Source organism: Musa acuminata, chromosome BXJ1-10, assembly GCF_036884655.1.
Source record: "Musa acuminata AAA Group cultivar baxijiao chromosome BXJ1-10, Cavendish_Baxijiao_AAA, whole genome shotgun sequence".
In the NCBI taxonomy this organism is placed as follows: Eukaryota; Viridiplantae; Streptophyta; class Magnoliopsida; order Zingiberales; family Musaceae; genus Musa; species Musa acuminata.
The window spans coordinates 35,661,978-35,679,991 of NC_088336.1; the positions used below are offsets into that span (position 1 = coordinate 35,661,978).

Here is an 18,014-nt window from a genome sequence, read left to right on the forward strand (position 1 = left end):
CTTTCTTCTCTCAAGTCAACGCTTTATGCCAAAGCAAACTGAGTTATCTATTATTTATTTTTTTTAGAAAAAAATAGAATACAATTTTGTAATATTAAATAATATATATAACTCGTGTGTGTGTATTCGAACTTACATATATTATCTGTACGGGATTATTTATATTAACCGATCCGATGTCCCAACAAAGAGAAGTTGCCGATGATTTGTATCTATCAAATCCATTTGATAGGAGGGTGAGATGGGAGATTAAAAATGATGACGTCATCATTGGACCCACCATGCACCACGCACAATTCAATTCAATTCAATTCAATTCAATTGCTTTGGAATTATGCTCAGGACGAAATCCCGTCGCGAGATTTCGCTGTCACTTTGTCGGATGGGCAGCATAGTAACGACATGACTTTGAGCTCTACTGTACATTCTGACTCGCATCACATCAGACAGAACAACACGCACGAGAAATTTATTGGTAATCTAATTAAACAAAATTAATATAACGACGACGACCCGACTGCATATGAGACCCGATTTGATTTGGCTGTTAGCCTAATTTACAGTGACTCAAGACTTGGGTCATTATCGTCTAGGCTGGATTTGGTACCGATGCATGTCCCCATTTATTTCGCACTGGGGTATGGATCCAACAAAAGTTGTTGAATGCATTATTTCAATCACTCACTTCATCGACTAATAAATGGGAGCTTTCAAAGCTTCATAGTCATTTTTGCCATTAAAATCCTCCTTTATGTTGTTGCAGAATATTAAGTTTCAACCTCAAACATTCGGTGATAGAGTGATGTTTCACCAGACTAATATTTTACGTGTAAAATTATTACATGTTTCAAAACTTTGATGAGTAAGACTCGTATATCATTTCTCAAGTTTATTGGATAAAATATTATGTTCTCGACTTCTGGTAAAAAGGAGCTTCGTATATCATCACCAAATAAATATTTTATATATAAAATTATTAGATAATATTTTGAACTCTTAATTTTTGATAAATGAGTTCAGTCCGTCACCTCAATATTTGATCGCTCACCGGAATAGAACAATGGCGTCGCGTTAGATCCCAAATACAGTCAATTCTTTTTTCTTTATCTTATGCATGTATATTTCTTCAAAGATTTCTATGTAAGTTTTATATATGAAACACCGATAGTTTGCGTTTTCAATTTTCTAACACTCGTATAGGAACGATCTATGCTTCATTCCTTCGAATATGAGAGAGAATATAAAACTTTTTATTGATTTAAAATTAGAATTTTAAACTTATATAATTAACTTCTTTTTGGCATTTTAAACTTATACATCTATGATCAATCTAATTACGAAACTAAATCAAATAAGGTTTCAAGTAATCAAAATCTGATTCAAAATTTCAACCTTTGATAAATAAATTTGATATATTATCATCAAACTAATATTTTAAATATAAAATTATTAGATGAATCCTTAGCTATTGATCAATTACATTGAATATATGCTTCTGATGAGTAACATCCCATTTCAGATATCCATTACCGAAACGACAAGAGACAATCATATGACTAGTTTTCATTCAATGAGAGATACACCATATATTATATATAATATGCTAACCAATAACAAGCACCACAATATATATATATATATATATATATATATATATATATATATATACTTTCAAGCTTTCCTCTTCAAGCCAATGACTAGTATGGTGAACTTAGTTTTGGCCTTGAGGCAATGCTTGGAAACGTTATCGGCATATCTCAAGAACAATTCATCAAGTATGGCGTCCCCAAACTGATGTGCGATCAACGGCTCGATCACCGCTCGTATATATCTCGCCACATTCTTCCCGTTCGCTACGTTGTCGAACACAAGATCGTCCTCGGAGTCATCGAACGGGTCCCAGTTGGACTCCAACATCTGTGCTTGGTCCAGATCGAACAAACCCTCGTCGTGGATCACCGACTTCACTTCCTGCATCGAAGGTCCATAGAATGGCAGATTGAAGCTGTCCACCTTTTCCTCTACGATGACTCCCTGAGTTGATCGATGAACACTACAATGCGTCGGAAGCGGCCTACAGAGGGGTACTGGAAATGGGAGGTGCAAGCAGGAGAAAGAAGATTACCTCTGAGGCCATGGAGTTAAGAGCTTCCGCTAAGAGTCCCCATAAAAGGCTCAGATCGCCCATGGCTGGGTGTTGCTTCTTTCTTCCTAGGAATGTCAATACCATTCCCCCTCCCACGCTCAGCTCGGCATAACGAGATTTGAGGAACGAGGAGAAGTCTCTTCGGTACTGTTCTTGATATGCTTCCACAACCTGTGGTGGACTCGTCTCTGTGATGTAGATGTTCCCCTTGTTCAGTGGAACACCACGATCACTCTCAAGTGCTTGAGGAACCTAACATATTTGTTTCATGGCGTTCGATCATGTAAGATAGAGAGAGCTCCAGTATATATACTGTGTACAGAGGAAACTGACCTGAGAGAGCCACATGAGGCAGTAGGAAGAGTGGAAGAAGTGAACACTTGTGCACGGGAAGAGCCTCCCGTAGAAGGAGCCGGGCACGCCCACGACGTAGTAGGGCACAAGCAGCTCCCCCTTCTCTTCCTCGATCTTCTTCCCATACCTTTCCAGTGACCGGAAGACGTTGTTGAAGTCATTCCCCGGGAGGTCGTTGAGGAAGAACTGGATCTCCGGCGGCTTCTGCTCCAGCCTTCGACGTAGCTCACCGACGACACCGAGCACTTCGGAGACCACCAGAAAGGTATTTGGGCCGGAAGAACAACCGAGGTCGGCCACCACCAGCCTCTCAGGGAGCAGTGTCCTATACATCTCTTCTATGGCATTATCCAATATCGGCTTCGTTCTATATAACGTTTTCTCCTGAGAATATAATACAAGCAGTGAGGTGATGATTCATGTAATAAACCCTACGACATCATCTGAGCTATGTAAATGTAAATATTAGGAGAGAGTAACTTGAAGCCTGGAATTGGTGGCATAGCTGGTTTCTCCAGCTCCTCCCACCATGTGAAGGACTTGCTCAACCTTGATGCCCATATCTGTATCTTCTGAGAACTTGTGCTTGATGTGCGCTGAGCTTTGGAGATCCAGTTGTATATATACAGGCGATGAAGGAAGTGATCAGCCTTACCTCATTTCACATCACCATCTTCTAGATGACTGCACGTCACGCACCCCCTTTAAGATGCGATAGATGCGCGAGATATGATTGTTGATGTCTGGTGACGTGGAGTGCTCGCCTTATCTCTCTGCCTGCATTGTTACTTGCTCTTTTCTGGTGTCACGTTCACACCTAGCCATGCAACCATGTCGATGATATCATGCACGAAATTGTCTTCTCTAGCTTTTGGATCTATTCGCAATGACAAGAAATCATCTCTCTGCAAACGTGTATATATTACACTTCCTTCTTCCATCTTCATCCCCACATCTCCATCAGTTTAAGGTCTGAGTCACACCAATGCATATGTCAGCTTGTTTACCGAGTGATGATGCGTGTAACAGGTGCCATTCTTTTAATTCCCAGATCACATGTGAAACTATACCTCATTACAGCGTGCTGCACATGGCCTGTATATCGTCATCTCCGTATCCACCACTTAGCCTGTGCAATAAGTAGGTTGGTGAATTAAAACTCCAAGCTGTGAGTAGCAGTACAATTAGATGAAGTCAAGTCAATGACAAATGTTGCAGTTATGCTTCGTACATCGGAAGGTTTATATTTATGCTTGTAGTACTAGTCCTCCTTCGACGTAAGAAACATCGACCATCAATTGCAGTTGCGTCAGGATGGTTCATATTGAGGTTTACGTTTATGCTTGCAGTCACTGTTTTTATTGCAGGTGTAAAAACATTGACCGGCAGTCGTGTTTACAAGTCATTCGAATCCAACTTAATTAAATGGGTTGCTGACACATCATCATCGACGATCATGGATCGAATTCATTAGCATGAAGACAGCCAATATTTGGTTGATGTTGTTTTCATACCTGCCAACTGGGTGATGAAATGCTGCTGCTCGATCAAAGTGCTCACGCAGCACAGATATGCTATTATATGACCTTCCAGTGGAAGCGAAGTCAAGGAATCAATTGTTATGACATGGCACTTTGACAATTTCCATCTTGGCAAACCCATTCAGATTGGGAAGACATCATCATTAAGATAAGTCACAGGGGAACCCAACTTAGTCCTCCATTTTGATATGTTGAAGTTAATCTTTTTTTTTTTTTTTTTTTTTTTAAAGGATAAGCGATGAAGATAGGATTTGAGTTCACGGTCTTACGATAAACTATCCAAATTTTTACAAGCTAACACCTTTGAAATTGACCTTCTCAACATTAAGTGCTTTGACCAAAGGGTTGGGGTTGTTATTCTTCCTAGTTGCATGAGGCATTAACTTGGCTTTTTAGATTCAACGTGAGTCACTTGTCCAAGCTAGCTCGGATATGTAAGCCCCTTATAGAGGTTTTTGTAGTAAATAAAGATTTCATGAGATCTTCATCTGATGTTAGGATATATTTTTGCAATTCCAAACAAGTATACGCATGGAACTCAAATATTTAATGATTTTATTAGTATTTTACGTTTATTTTAAGATTTCATATATGGTCATCACTCATATCCCTATAGAGTTAGTATTTTTTCCCTCCAAAATCTCATAACCTACTTTTATATTATTATAAAATAACCTTCTTTAACTATCATAAGCAAATTATTAGCTAATACTTTAATTTACATTTATAATATTTAAAAATTCATAATGATGCTAAAAATATTAGGAGCACTATAGATATTGTATTTCTAGGTATAACTCAATAAATTTAATGTTGACCACAACAAAATAGTGAAGAATTTGAAGGATATTAATATTTAGAGATATATGCTATGTTAGAATTTGTAATGGCAAATATACTATTTTCAAACTTTGTAAGAATACATACTTGCATAAATAAATTATATATATATATATATATATATATATATATATATATATATATATATATATATATATATATATATATATATATATATATATATATATATATATATATATATATATATATATATATATATATATATATATATATATCGATCCAAATTCCAAATAAAAAAGATGGAGAATTGCATTAGACTATTAATGACCAATGTAAAATTATACCATATTTTATGAATATGTGTTTTTGTATAAAAAAAGAAAAATCCCTGCAAAATTTACTGCTTGAGTTGGATCAAAATTTTTATTACACATAAATTTACTTAAAATCATGGCTTGGGTTGGAATATAATCAATCAACCCAACCTGCCAGTCTAAAGTCCTATTTCTAAGTTGGATTTTGTTCCTGCAAGTGATTCCCACTGCCCCTCAAACTATGTTAGTGGGGTTGACACATACACCATGGACCCCATTTTCTTGTTCTTATCATTTTGTTTGAAACTGAAAATTAGGTGGATTACCATAATTATTTTCGAAAAAAAATGAATATTATTTTCTCATTTGTTTCACTAAAGATGTCCTGAAGATACCATATGGACTTGGTGACAACCCCTTGCATTTGATGCTGAGGTGCTCCTCAAATGCAAAACAGTGTTGTCCTTGATGTAACTATTCACATTCCAAGCATTATGCCCTACAATTAAACCCTAAATGATGATGATGATATATATATATATATATATATATATATATATATATATATATATATAACTCACCTGTCACTAGCCAACCCTCCATCACAAACTCTACAATGGATCCAAATCCTGCCCCCGTTGCCCACTTGAAGTCAAAACCAACAGCTCAAGAACACTGGTACCATAAAAGTTACTTTGTGATTGATAACTAATATTGAGTTTACTTTTGATGCAGACTCTTGTCCCATGAGTCCAAATGTATCATATTACTATGATTGCAAATTACAAGGTCTCTTGGCCAATGTGGGGTTCACCTTGCCGACAACCTTGGATTCTGATAACAGTATTCCATGCTTAGAGTTAATGTTGATATGCAAATGATTATATATCACAAGAGTGGTTGGTGCAAAGTACATTGTAAGGGTAAAAATGATATGTAGATGATGCATCATCTTCTTCTCCATGCCATGAGTTGCTGAAATGATCTGAGTTCAGCATCTTAACAGTAGATTCTTGTTCACAAAATTATTAGACCAAAGAAGAATTCTTGTGTAAGAATTAGTTTGCTATTTTTCCATCCATCTCTTCACTCAATTAAATGATATAAGATGTGTAAAGGGAGTGGAGATAAGTCAAGAATTTACTGATGACTAACAATATCAAAACTATCTAACTCTACTTGCACTTCCTCCAAGAAGAAGAAGAGCTACATCAAGAGATAGATATATATACACTGGAATGCATTCGAGTTCTATTGCAATTATTTCCATCTACCTTAAATTTCCGGAGGCAGGCCTTTCCATCTCCTAACGAGAAACGAGAGAGAGAGGAAGAAATACTAGCAGGAGCAGAAGTGAAATGCCTGGCTCTCCCATGTACGCCATCGACTACTGTTGGAGTCTTCACCAGAATTCCCTACCTTGTTCGTGAACTTAATTGTCGCTGAGAACCGAAGAGAGAGTTCTGTACCACCTCGAGGGGAAGCGTGTTGCGGGATGGAGCTTCCACCTCCACCTGCATATTTGGGGTGAGGGTGAAAGGAGAGGGAGGAGGAGAGGAGGAGGGCGGCAAAGGGAGTCAGGAAAGAGAATGGTAGTACTTACTTTCGATGGCCCTCAAATGAGTGCTAGTTTCTTTCATGTTGACAAGGACCGTAAGGCAGTAAGAACATTACGGTAGTAATTTACAAAGAGAGAGAGAGAGAGAGAGAGAGAGAGAGAGAAGGAGCGAGGACGGTGTTCCCTCCAACTTTAGGGAGATTTCTCTTCTGACAAGATGATGTGCTACCCAGATATAGGAGATATTTGGTTTTCTATAAATGTTATAACAATTAATGCTATTATAGTACACTTAATATTGTAAAAATAACCCGGTAAAATTGACAAAAAAATAATAAAATATTAAATTTAAAAAAAATATATAAGGTGTAGCCATGTCTTGGAAGGAAACCAAGCAATTCATGAATAGATGCAGTTCCAGTCAAAATCTTTTTATTGACCTCTGAAACATCTTCTTGCAACTGAAGTATGTTTTCTAGGGTTTCATCGAGAGCTTTTGACCATCATAGAGGGGGAAAAAAAATTATGAATGGCCTCATGCACATGCATTTCCCCTCAAAATCTTTTATGGAACTTAAAAGCATGCATCTGCTTGCAATTGAACTGTACTTTTTGGGGCTGCAGATATCTTTCTTCTCTTGTTTTAAGTTTCTTTTTTCATGGATTATTTGCTGGCTTGTTGCCATCTGAAGAAAGCAAACACATGAAACCCAAGAACAACAAGGAGAGAGGAGAGAGAGGCGAAACCAAGTCTTGTTTTTTCCATTGGCAAATCTTGGACATGACTAACAATTCTATCCAACGATTTGATCTTTTTTACCTCGGCAAATCTTGGTAGAGCTTCTATTTGCTCATACTAATTCTCCACGTTATACGTTCGTGATGTGTTTATGAAGACGGAGGAGGATATTGTATTCCGTTACTGGATCGTTTCGAGCAACCCGGGCCTCGCTCTCACCGACCTGTGATACTAGACACTCCACTCCTATATATTCTCCTCTGTCCTCGTCATCATATTTCTTGAAACGTCTCGTTTGTTCTGTGTCTTCGCTCTCTTGGAGCTATGCAGTTGCTTCCGAGTTGTTGTTGGTGATGTGATCCGTATCTTTACGCCAGGTGGCGCCCTTCGTGAGGTGAGCGGCACGCGAGTCGAACATTTGCGCGAGGTAATACGTTCTTCGACCTTTCACATCTCGTCGGTTCCGACCGGCTTCCCCCGCGTGATTGGGTTCCACTGCGTCTCTCGAGTGACGAAGGTAATCGGCGTAGCAACGGGTGATACAAGGACAGGTGGTAGACTTTTGGACACTGCCACGTGGACCTTTCACAAGGTATTGGGCATCGGTGCTTTGATGAGATCCGACGGTAAGCGTATCATGTCGCATAAATTTTTATTTACGGAACTTTGTATGCACCCTAAGAGAAAATAGGAATCAGTGCCATTTAAAACGCGAGAGGACCTCTCTCAGCCACACATTGTCGCCTCCTCTACGCATTGTCTCCGAAAAAAGAGGGAGCGGCTTCGGAAGGGTAAAACCTTAATCTCATGTGAATTCTTCCTTGATTTCTGGAGATTTTTTGTCTATTTTCATGTTTTCTTCGTTTATCTGGTTGCTGATCGTGTATCTGACCGGATCGATCGGGTCCTGTGTCTTCCATTTTGGTATTTTCGAGTCGCTTTAAAGATATTTTCAAGTGTGTTCCCAGTTAGCCTCATCCCTGTTCCCTTAGTTTCTCCCAAATCGAAGACAAGAGGGAAGGAGAGATCAAGAAGGGCAAGAAAAAGATCGAACAAGAGGAGATCGCGAGGGGTTCTTGGAGGACGAGATGGCGTTGAAATTTCTGAACAAGAAGGGATGGCACACCGGGAGCCTCCGGAACATCGAGAACGTGTGGAAGGCGGAGCAGAAGCATGAGGCCGAGCAGCGCAAGCTCGAGGAGCTCCGCAAGCAGATCCAGGACGAGCGCGAGAAGTCCGAGTTCCACCTCCTCCAGGAACAGGCCGGCCTCGTCCCGTAAGCCCCGATCCCCAAGTTTCCTTCTTTAGTTTCTTGATTTTAGGGTAAGGGTTAGGGTTCTGTTTGATTGTTTGAGGAAAAAAAATGTTTCGTTGATTGTTTCTTAGCGCCATGCTTTCCTGACGTTGTGCTATTGTCTGGGATTGATCCGATTAGGAGGCAAGAAAGGTTGGATTTTCTCTACGAGTCAGGATTGGCGGTGGGAAAGGGGAGCTCAGATGGGTTCAAGGCTCTTCAAGCACCACCAGCGGCGGCTTCCACTACCTCAACATCCGAGGCTAGTTCCTCCAAGGTACAATTCTTTTAGGATTATTATGTACTTTTATCATGATTTTCATTTTTGTGAATCATCATGATTGGGTATAAAGATATGGCGTATATCGTGATGGCGATGTTGTTAGGCATCAATTGAACGTCCAATTTTCTACATCTTGAACGGGGCTTCAGAATACAGTCATGTACTTGAACAATAACTTTATAGAAGGTTGCATCAAAGAAATATCACAATCCCGAATGAGATATTTAAGCATATGGAGACTTAACAATACTTTTTCCAAGTGTGGAGAGCGGAGACAACAATAAATTTAATCATATGGAGACTTAATAATATTTATTGGTTTCTATCCCTCTGGTTTATCATCTCTTTGCTCTATTACTATTTACACGTTATTGTTTCTGAAGCAAGGAAAAGCCATACATGCTTTCTCAAAGTATCTTTAATTGCCCAGTCAGACAGTTCCTAGCAAGAAAGTCCTGAAGCACAGGATATTTGGAGATTGTTTCATCATTGCTAGTTAAACCTAATAATCGGTACTAGGGAAAAAAATCCAAATAAGCATTACTAGAAATAAAAGCTTTCTTTCACGATTTTGAGTACGTTAAGTTATGTTTAATAATGAATGCCATTCTAATAGCTGGTTAATAAATGCATCATGAACTTTTCTACTAAATTGATTTAAGGGATTTTTCTTTGGCTATCTTACATTAGAGTTTTTTTATAAAATTAGTATTATATTAAAGAGATTTCTCTTTGGCATCAATCTACAACTTTATCGGATGAGCATGAGAAGCTTTGTCTGTTTGCTACAAGTTATTACTTTATCATACCACAATATGAAAAGTTTGTAACCATGATTTGCTGACCTCTAGTATCACTGGATGATAATCATAATCATGTATATCTTTCTCTTTTGTTTCTTATTTTATGGAACCTTTATTTTTAGGGCTACAACTGTGTACATTACCCTTCCCTACACCTCATATTGCTGGGAGCTTCAGGCACCAGATGCACTTCTTATTTCATGGAACTTCTTTTTGTGTTGAATTTTGTCAATAGGAAAACCCATTTTCAGAGTATTCAGTAACATCTAAGAATTTCCATCACTTTGGCTACGAACGACATCAGTCATACATGTCTCTTACGAATTATTTATTAGTAATAGTTTAGTTATTTTAGAACTCCAGTAGATATGGAATTTCGGGCAACACCTGCATTAATTTTAAGGTGGCCAAAATTCTTTAACCCAATTATATATTAATGACTATCTTGATAAGTTGCCTTAGGGATTTCATGTTCAAAGATGGACTTGGAATAGCGGAGGCTTTTTTGTTTTTGTCTACTTTTTCATAAAAGAACTAATGTGAAACATAGAAGAATTTTTATCACAAACTTGAGCACGCTCAAGTTTTTTTTTTCTCTTAATTATTTTAAGCTACACTATGATATGTCTGACCCTCGATCATGTTCACCATACCTTTTTCTCTTAATTATTTTAAGTTTCACTACGATTTGTCTGACCCTTGATCATGTTCACCGTTCCCAAAAATCTTCGGAAACTGCCACTTCAGCTGTCATCAATGATCAAACCTGATAAATATATGTGATTATACAAAAAATGCATATGTCAATTTACCATGAGTAGATAGTTGATTCATCATGGCTGGTACATGATTGTAAGTGCATTATCAAGGTGATAATAAATAAAATATTTGACAGTCACATTTAATAGTTTAACAGTAAATATTTTACCTTTTTGCAGTGGTAAGCAGGATACTCGACATATCATTTAAAGCTCCGACACCTATATGTGACTTGAGCATTGTGCTCCTATACTGTGGCTTCATGGATTGACATTTTCTAGATGCATGAAGTGTCCCAGAGTTTGAGTGCTTAAAATTTTAGAGATATGCTGTTCTTATAAACTTTTTTCATTTTATGTAAAGAGATAAAGTAATTTTCAACCTATACTCCTGACCACATGGGCAAAAAATGGCTAGGACAGATAGCTAGAAACCATTTTTTTGCTAGTGCTTCATGAACTTTTTCCTTTTAAAACAACATATTTTGATTGTTTGCAAGCTCTACAACTACACTAAACTAGGAAAATTATGAACTAAATACACCTCAAGAGTAGCATCAGAATGCTAATTTTTCTTCTTACAGTAGAAATTCATCATTATGCTACATTTCTCTTTCTTTTTCTCTGTGCTTGTGTCCTTCCTCTTCTTTCTTTCTTCTTTTTTTGTTGCTTTCCTTCACTTCTATCTTTGAAATCTCAACCCATATAGCATGTTGTTCTGTCTTGTGCAGTAGCAGCTAGCTTTTGCTATTTGTGGTGTTACCAAATCCCGGTTCTCTAGTTTCTTACCTGGAGATAAGTCCTCATAAGCCATATTGGCTATTGGTATATCAGTGGAATGTTTCTAGTTTATGTAAAACATAACAATAATCCACCTGAGAATGAGGATAGGGGTGAGGTTAGTTGAGGTGAGGAGTAGCAAAAAGAGCACTCCCCGTCTCTTTCCTTGCTATCTGTGGTGTTACCAAGTCCCAACTCTTCACCTCATTAAGAATAAAATTATTGATCCATTGTAGCTATGCTGCTTTAGCTATCGGTACATCAGCAGACAATTTCTGTTATATGGAAAACACAACAATGATCCTCCGGCGGATCAGAATAGGGGTGTGTGACTATAGGAAGTTTCTCTTGTGAAAAATCATATATTAATATATGCAAGATATATTTAAAAATGTTGTATGCCATTGTGGATACTGTAATTGTACACCCACCTTTATACTCTTCTTTCTGGAGCCTGTTTTATTTTTCCTTTTGTTTACTACATCTTTCACAAATAAACATTTGTATTTGTGGATGAAATGGACTGAGTACTGTTACAATGTTGGCTTTTACCGTAGATTTAGGTGAGTAAAATAAGTATTTACTAAATATGTCTGATTGAGGCTTTTGCATGCTGTCTTTTTGATATGCTAGCTGTTGGACGCAGTGTAATACTGTGCCACCATGTTATACATGTGGAAAGTTTCTTTGCTATATCATGAGACATGCACAATATCAAGTGTTCATTATTCCTGTAGATCCATTGTTGCCTTTTATTATAGTTCATTTTTGTTTGTTTGCTTGCTTGCATCACTTCTTGATTGAAAAGTTGGAATGTGCTTTATGCATTTCTTAAAACTAGCCGTCTTATATGTTGGTATATTAATGTTTAATGTTGTCATCTTGTTTCTCAATTTAACTACTCGTATGTTGTACTGTCGTTACATCTTTTTATCAATACTTTTTGGTTTTCATTATGCACCTTCCTCATTGTTCCTATGATGTAATATAACATGTGATAAGTTCTTAATGTATGTCAGGCTGCCGTTCCTGGAGCTCTATTTGAGGATAAGCCTCAGTCTGCAAATGATACTTGGAGGAAACTTCACTCTGACCCTTTGCTCCTTATCCGTCAGCGTGAGCAGGAAGCACTTGCTCGAATAAAGAATAATCCCATAAAGATGGCAATGATTAAGAAATCTGTAAGTGGTTTTGTCTGTTTTCCTTTTATGGATGCTAGAATGTCCATAAACATGTTTCTTCTCTAAATAATCTGCATAGTTACAATTATCAGATCTCAAAATTTTGTTGGACTCTTTTATTAAATTACACCTTCCTGTGCTTGGTTTTGTGCTAATTCGTTTGCCAAAATCACCACAGTTTGCTCAAATGATGGCAAGCTGTGGCCAAAAACCCTTTCATCCTTTTAGTTCCATGCCATTATTTGATAGATTAACTTTTTTCATGAATCACTGTTCTTTGTTTCCGTATCAGGCTGTCAGCAAACTGAACCTCCCAAGTCAGAGAATCAATATTTTATAAGTTTCTTACTATTAAAAATTATTTTTTCTTTCCTGTGTCTCTCAAATGATTATGTGGCTTAAGAATACAAACGAAGAATTGTTGTTCGAATTATAAGCATACCACATCTTCAATTGAATCACTAATCTTTTCAATTTTACAGGTAGAAGATGAGAAAAAGAAGAAGCAAGATAAGAAAGAAAAGAAAAGGCATTCGAGATACACTCACGAGAAAGATGGTACAAGGTCTAATTATTCTGCATCTGAACAACATCATACTGATTCTGAGCTTGGCATGGAAGACAAGAACAGGGAAACCAACAGGCAAAGAGAACAACCTGGATATAACCGTCGTCGGGGTGTACCAAAGATGTCGGAGGAAGAGAGAGCAGCTCGGCTAAGAGAGATGCAACTGGATGCAGAACTCCACGAGGAGCAAAGGATGAAGCGGTTGAAGAGAGCAACGGAGGCTGATGCCCAAGAAGCAATGAGGGCAAGCTTTTCAAGAGGCAAGAATTTTTTGGTTGCTGCCGAAAATAGCATATATGGAGCTGAAAAGGGAGGGAGTGCTACGATAGAAGAGAGTGTCCGTCGTCGTGCTTACTACTCGCAGGGAAGCTCAGCAGCCCATGAGAGCAATGCATTTCGACGGTGAGCATGTTCCTGTCATATGTCATCGTGTTGAATCTGCATATGCACAATTATTCTGTTTTGATCAGATTCTTTATGGATTTAATATTGCCCAAAGGCATCTCTGTATGCAAGATAGCACGCCCGACTAGCAACATCTCAAGCAGTGAACACACCAACGTCAAATACTACTAGTCAGAGATCAGTTTGACTTGTTGGAGGGCTTTTATCATAAATTATATGAAAGGTCCAGCTAGTAGCAGTGTATGCATCTGTATTTTGGTCGGTGTTTGTGTCGTCGCTATGAAGCAAAGCTCTTAAACCAACAGTTCATTGGAGCGGTGGGCTTAAGGAAACAATGCAAAGCTCAGAGTAGTGATACTATCTAGCTTTTCTAGTAAAAGTCTGTTTGTGCGCACGGTTGCTTTCTTAGATGATATTTTCTCACAAATACATACTGACTTTGCAGAGTACTAAGAATCCATTTTATGTGATTGTATCTTCATAACCCATTACCTGTCTAATTCACATCACTGCTGTATCATCATAACTATGGTCTCAGAGTTGTTTTCCTCAAATTGCAAACAGAAAAATTAATTACTTTTAATTTAATTAAAATATTATGTTCTACAGAAATAGAAGATTCATATTAATTACTTTCCCACTCAGGTAGACTTATATGTGGTTGTGTTACATATTTATGCAATTTAACCCCAAACATTTGTCAATATAAAAATTACCATAAAGGTGCATAGAACTGGTGAATTTAAGTTTGCATCTGCTTCTTAAAGTGTCTGGTCAACGAGGTCGGCCAGCTCGTCTGCCGAGTCGGGGGACTCCTCAGCCGGCTCGCCTCCTGCCGAATCCCAAAGCCGCGCCCTGGCTGTCTCGTCCAGCGAGGAGGGAAAAGTCGAGAATCGTTCAAGAGGGAACACTTCACCTGTAGCGTCACATACAATTGCATCACTGTATCAGCTATAAATATCACGGTGAAAGGCTTCGGAGGAAAACAACTGGTGGGAGAACAAGCACAGTCGCGTTCAAGAACGTGATACTTGCAGTGGTGTTTCAACAGAATGACCATACCTCCACACAAGAGGTACAATCTGAAGGTTAAACACTAATTGTATGAGGAAATGGATCTGTCTTGATCAATTCCCCAAAACACCACCGCAAGCCGCTATATAGTCTTTTGTTTCACATTGTTTGCATAAAAATATACGACTCCTGGCGACAACTAACTTTTGTTTTGTTTCACATATCTAATTATCCAGCTCCCAATATCATAACAAACTGCAGTGTAGACAAATAACAAGATGTAGAAAAGTGACAGATTAGTTATCTCTTAACAAGGAAAAGCTTTGCAGAGTACAGACATCATCACTCCGCCGTCATCGCAACTTCACGAAAGCAGTATCTAATAATCATAATAGGCTAATCAAGGTTTCGGAGAACAGAACTCCACCCGAAAATTGTAGGGAGGATCTCCCACTACCAAAAATTATTGACGTCCAAGAATTTCTCGCACGGAGATGCATGTATACTGAAATAAAAATCGTCATCATATGAGAAAAAATGACGATGCATCCTTAAGCACCACCAGAGCCGTATTTCTTCCCAAAGACAATCAGCTGCAGCTTGTCGTAGCCAGCAAGCACACCGGCACCAGCTATAGCACGGAGGATGTTTGCACCAGCACCCTTGAACAGGGACTTGGCTCCCTCGTTCTTCAGAATTTGGGAGAAAGCGTCCAGAGAGCTCTTGTACTTGACAGCTTCTCCGGAGGTCATCATCATTCTTCTCCTTACCGTGTCAATAGGATAAGATGCAAGGCCAGCTCCGTTGGTGATCAACCAACCCAAGGCAAAGCTCGCAAAGAAACTATCCTGCAATCAGTTTGATAAATAGTTAAAAAGTAAAAAATCCATTGCAACAGAGAATAACATATCTTAAAGTAAAAAAAGTCTACTCCAACTGCTATATCTACATTTCTGAAAAGTAAGGCCGTGTATTACCTGTATTAAAGATTATCTTATAAAATTTAGGAACCAAGTTTCGAAAAAAAGGTACATCTAATATTTCACCGAAAGATAGAATATGAAGCAAGTAGAATTTGCACACAAGGCCAAGATTTACCTGCAGGCTTCCAGTGAGGAGTACTGGCTTCAAAGAGTCGTACATTCCAAAGTAAAGACCACGATACACTATAATCCCAACGCATGAAATATTAAATCCTCTGTAGAGTCCAGCAATGCCATCGGACTTCAGGGTCTTCCGGTAAACATCAACAAGACCATTAAATTGCCTTCCCCCACCCTTCTTCGCGGCCTTTGCATCATTTGCCAAACGCGTACGAGCATAGTCTAGAGAGTATACAAAAAGCAAGGAACAAGCACCAGCAGCACCACCTGAAGCAAGATTGCCACCAAACCATTTCCAGTATCCATCCTTGTCTTTCTTAAAATTAAACATCCTCTTGAAGTAATCCTTAAAGGCAAAGTTCAGAGCCTGGAAGCAATAAACCCTTTGGTAAGTAGAACTAAAGCGATAGAAAAGCACAATACACATGATGGTAAGAAAGATAATTTTTATACCAGAAAGTGAAACAATAAATCAATTTCTACATATTGCCATTTGTTTCATAGATTATAATCTGACTAGACAAATTATACATTCTCTTATGTACAAATTATAACTGACTAATTCAACTGACTGATGTTCCAATGACACATTGTAACAACTGGTTGAGGAGGTAGGACTTGCATCAAAAGCCATAACCAAGCAGCATGAAGTTTGATGGTTACACACAGATTCAGCAATTTTAGTCACCACCGCTATGCTGACAAACTTACAGATCAATATGTAAGGCAGTTACATTGAAATCACAGTTAATGAAGACTTATGCTTGCTATATCATCTTTTTGATACTTCAGACAAATATCAACTACAGTGACAAGAATGTTAGAAGAGAAATGCATAATGACACAGCAAGAAGAAATTCTGAGAGAAAAAAAGCAATAACAAAGTAGTTACAAGGCCATAAAAAACCGAGCCAAAACCAGCCTGCTAATGACCAGACACCTTAAGAAGCAGATGCAAACTTAAATTCACCAGTTGTATGCACCTTTATGGTAATTTTTATATGAACAAATGTTTGGGGTTAAATTGCGTAAATATGTAACACAACCACATATAAGTCTACCTGAGTGGGAAAGTAACGAATGACATTGGCTGTGTTCCCTCTCCACAGAGACAAAACACCTTCATCTTTAATTGTTCGGGAAAAGCAGTCTGATATTCCTTTGTAAGGCTCAGAGAGGCGCCCAGCCTTGATCATCTCATCCTGATTTTGTATCAGAAGTTTCACACGCTCAATAGGAGCAGCAGCTGTCTTGGAGACCGCAGCAGAAACCCCCCCCATGAGGAAATCAATAGCAAAGCCTGCAAAGCCTTTCTCCGCAGGAGCATGGGCAAAAACAGGTGAGACAGATGTTACAATGGGTAGCTCATAGGTACCACTGTAAACTGCCATTGACGGATTCTGAAATCCCCCATTTGTGCAGTTTACTGTTGTGAAGCATCTCTGATACAAAGAGGGGCTATACAGGCTGCAGTTCAAAGCTTGTGGATCTCGAGAAAAGCTGGACCTCAGATGCAGTTGGCCAGCAACTTTCTGCATTACTGTTGGGTGATTAACTTGATCTGCCATGGTGTGCCGATAAAATAACCTACACAACAATAACTATTAAGCTCTGGAAAAGATTTCCAAGATTCAAGCAACATTACTAAGATAAATATAACATAGTCACTGCCATATGAACTCAAAGCATAAGCAATAACCAACTTGTGATATTCCTTCAAAGAATCAACACGTCTAAAGTAGTGAGTTAGAGAGAAGTCAGATGAACAAACAATGTACATTAGAGGACATAAAAAATGTAATAATTAGATATCCCGGTATTTGATTGAATCAAATATATCAAAAAGACAAGGAATAGTGAACTCTTAAATCCTACTCTTTAAACACCTCCTCAAGTAGCACTAGATATTCTGGTGCCACCAGAATAAGACAATGAAATTGGAAAAAGTGAATCAACAATCTGAACAAATATATTTGCAGGCTGATTTAACTTATGGTCCTCAATTTTTGTCAAACAAGAGAAAATTAATTCCTTCAGTACACTTAGTCATTCTGTTCCAACTATTAGCTTACGTTTACCCAAGAAATGCATAATATTGTTATGCATGCATATGCATCAAATTGATACCACATATATGCATGCAAATAAATAGATGGATGCATCACTAGTATGCTGCAACAATTCAGCAAGCTGACTTGCTAAATTAATTATCCATGATGTTTCAGTGATAAAAAAAAGGATGATCTTAAAAAACCATGGGATTACACAATGCAAACCAGAATAGGAACTTGCTTTTTTAAGAAAAAACTATACATCATGATTAGCCTCTCAAAGTGACAATCGGTGTGAGCCGAAATACTAACTGATTCTAA

At 38.1% G+C, this 18,014-nt stretch overlaps 3 protein-coding genes across 9 annotated transcripts in view; 1 reads left to right on the forward strand and 2 right to left on the reverse strand.

Annotated features, from left to right (window-relative positions):
• Positions 1 to 1,527: 1,527 nt before the first annotated feature.
• LOC135595100 (anthranilate O-methyltransferase 3-like) lies at positions 1,528 to 3,089 on the reverse strand. Its single transcript, XM_065085621.1, has 4 exons — positions 2,981 to 3,089; positions 2,480 to 2,884; positions 2,126 to 2,398; positions 1,528 to 2,034 (listed from the first exon to the last, which is right to left on the reverse strand). Exons 1-4 carry the CDS (start codon positions 3,059 to 3,061, stop codon positions 1,672 to 1,674), a joined length of 1,122 nt encoding a protein of 373 aa, XP_064941693.1. The 5' UTR covers positions 3,062 to 3,089; the 3' UTR covers positions 1,528 to 1,671.
• A 5,037-nt stretch (positions 3,090 to 8,126) lies between these two features.
• LOC103970022 (uncharacterized) lies at positions 8,127 to 14,011 on the forward strand. Of its 3 annotated transcripts, none has more exons than XM_065085249.1 (5): positions 8,127 to 8,244; positions 8,446 to 8,729; positions 8,889 to 9,024; positions 12,391 to 12,552; positions 13,035 to 14,011. In XM_065085249.1, the coding sequence occupies exons 2-5, from the start codon at positions 8,542 to 8,544 to the stop codon at positions 13,524 to 13,526; spliced, it is 978 nt and encodes a 325-aa protein (XP_064941321.1). In that variant the 5' UTR covers positions 8,127 to 8,244; positions 8,446 to 8,541; the 3' UTR covers positions 13,527 to 14,011. The 3 variants fall into 3 exon arrangements, with proteins under 3 accessions (XP_064941321.1, XP_064941320.1, XP_064941322.1); XM_065085250.1 differs by having other exon boundaries at positions 8,223 to 8,244; positions 8,422 to 8,729; XM_065085248.1 differs by having other exon boundaries at positions 8,197 to 8,729.
• An 809-nt stretch (positions 14,012 to 14,820) lies between these two features.
• LOC103969739 (ADP,ATP carrier protein 1, mitochondrial) overlaps positions 14,821 to 18,014 on the reverse strand; it is a 29,472-nt gene continuing 26,278 nt past the window's right edge. For all 5 annotated transcript variants that reach the window (XM_065085252.1, XM_009383389.3, XM_009383390.3 and 2 more), the window contains 3 exons: positions 16,704 to 17,229; positions 15,638 to 16,009; positions 14,821 to 15,387 (listed from right to left, as the gene is read on the reverse strand). In XM_065085252.1, the coding sequence (XP_064941324.1) occupies positions 15,091 to 15,387; positions 15,638 to 16,009; positions 16,704 to 17,229 (1,195 nt within the window). In that variant the 3' untranslated portion in view covers positions 14,821 to 15,090. The remainder of the gene's footprint in view (positions 15,388 to 15,637; positions 16,010 to 16,703; positions 17,230 to 18,014) is intronic.

Coding starts and splice junctions, on each gene's coding strand:
- LOC103970022 (XM_065085249.1), top strand. CDS start 8,542: ATGGCGTTGAAATTTCTGAACAAGAAGGGATGGCACACCGGGAGCCTC. Junction 8,730..8,888: donor GAACAGGCCGGCCTCGTCCC/GTAAGCCCCGAT, acceptor TGATCCGATTAG/GAGGCAAGAAAGGTTGGATT. Junction 9,025..12,390: donor CCGAGGCTAGTTCCTCCAAG/GTACAATTCTTT, acceptor AATGTATGTCAG/GCTGCCGTTCCTGGAGCTCT.
- LOC135595100 (XM_065085621.1), bottom strand. CDS start 3,061: ATGGGCATCAAGGTTGAGCAAGTCCTTCACATGGTGGGAGGAGCTGGA. Junction 2,399..2,479: donor GCCTCATGTGGCTCTCTCAG/GTCAGTTTCCTC, acceptor CAAATATGTTAG/GTTCCTCAAGCACTTGAGAG. Junction 2,035..2,125: donor TTAACTCCATGGCCTCAGAG/GTAATCTTCTTT, acceptor CGATCAACTCAG/GGAGTCATCGTAGAGGAAAA.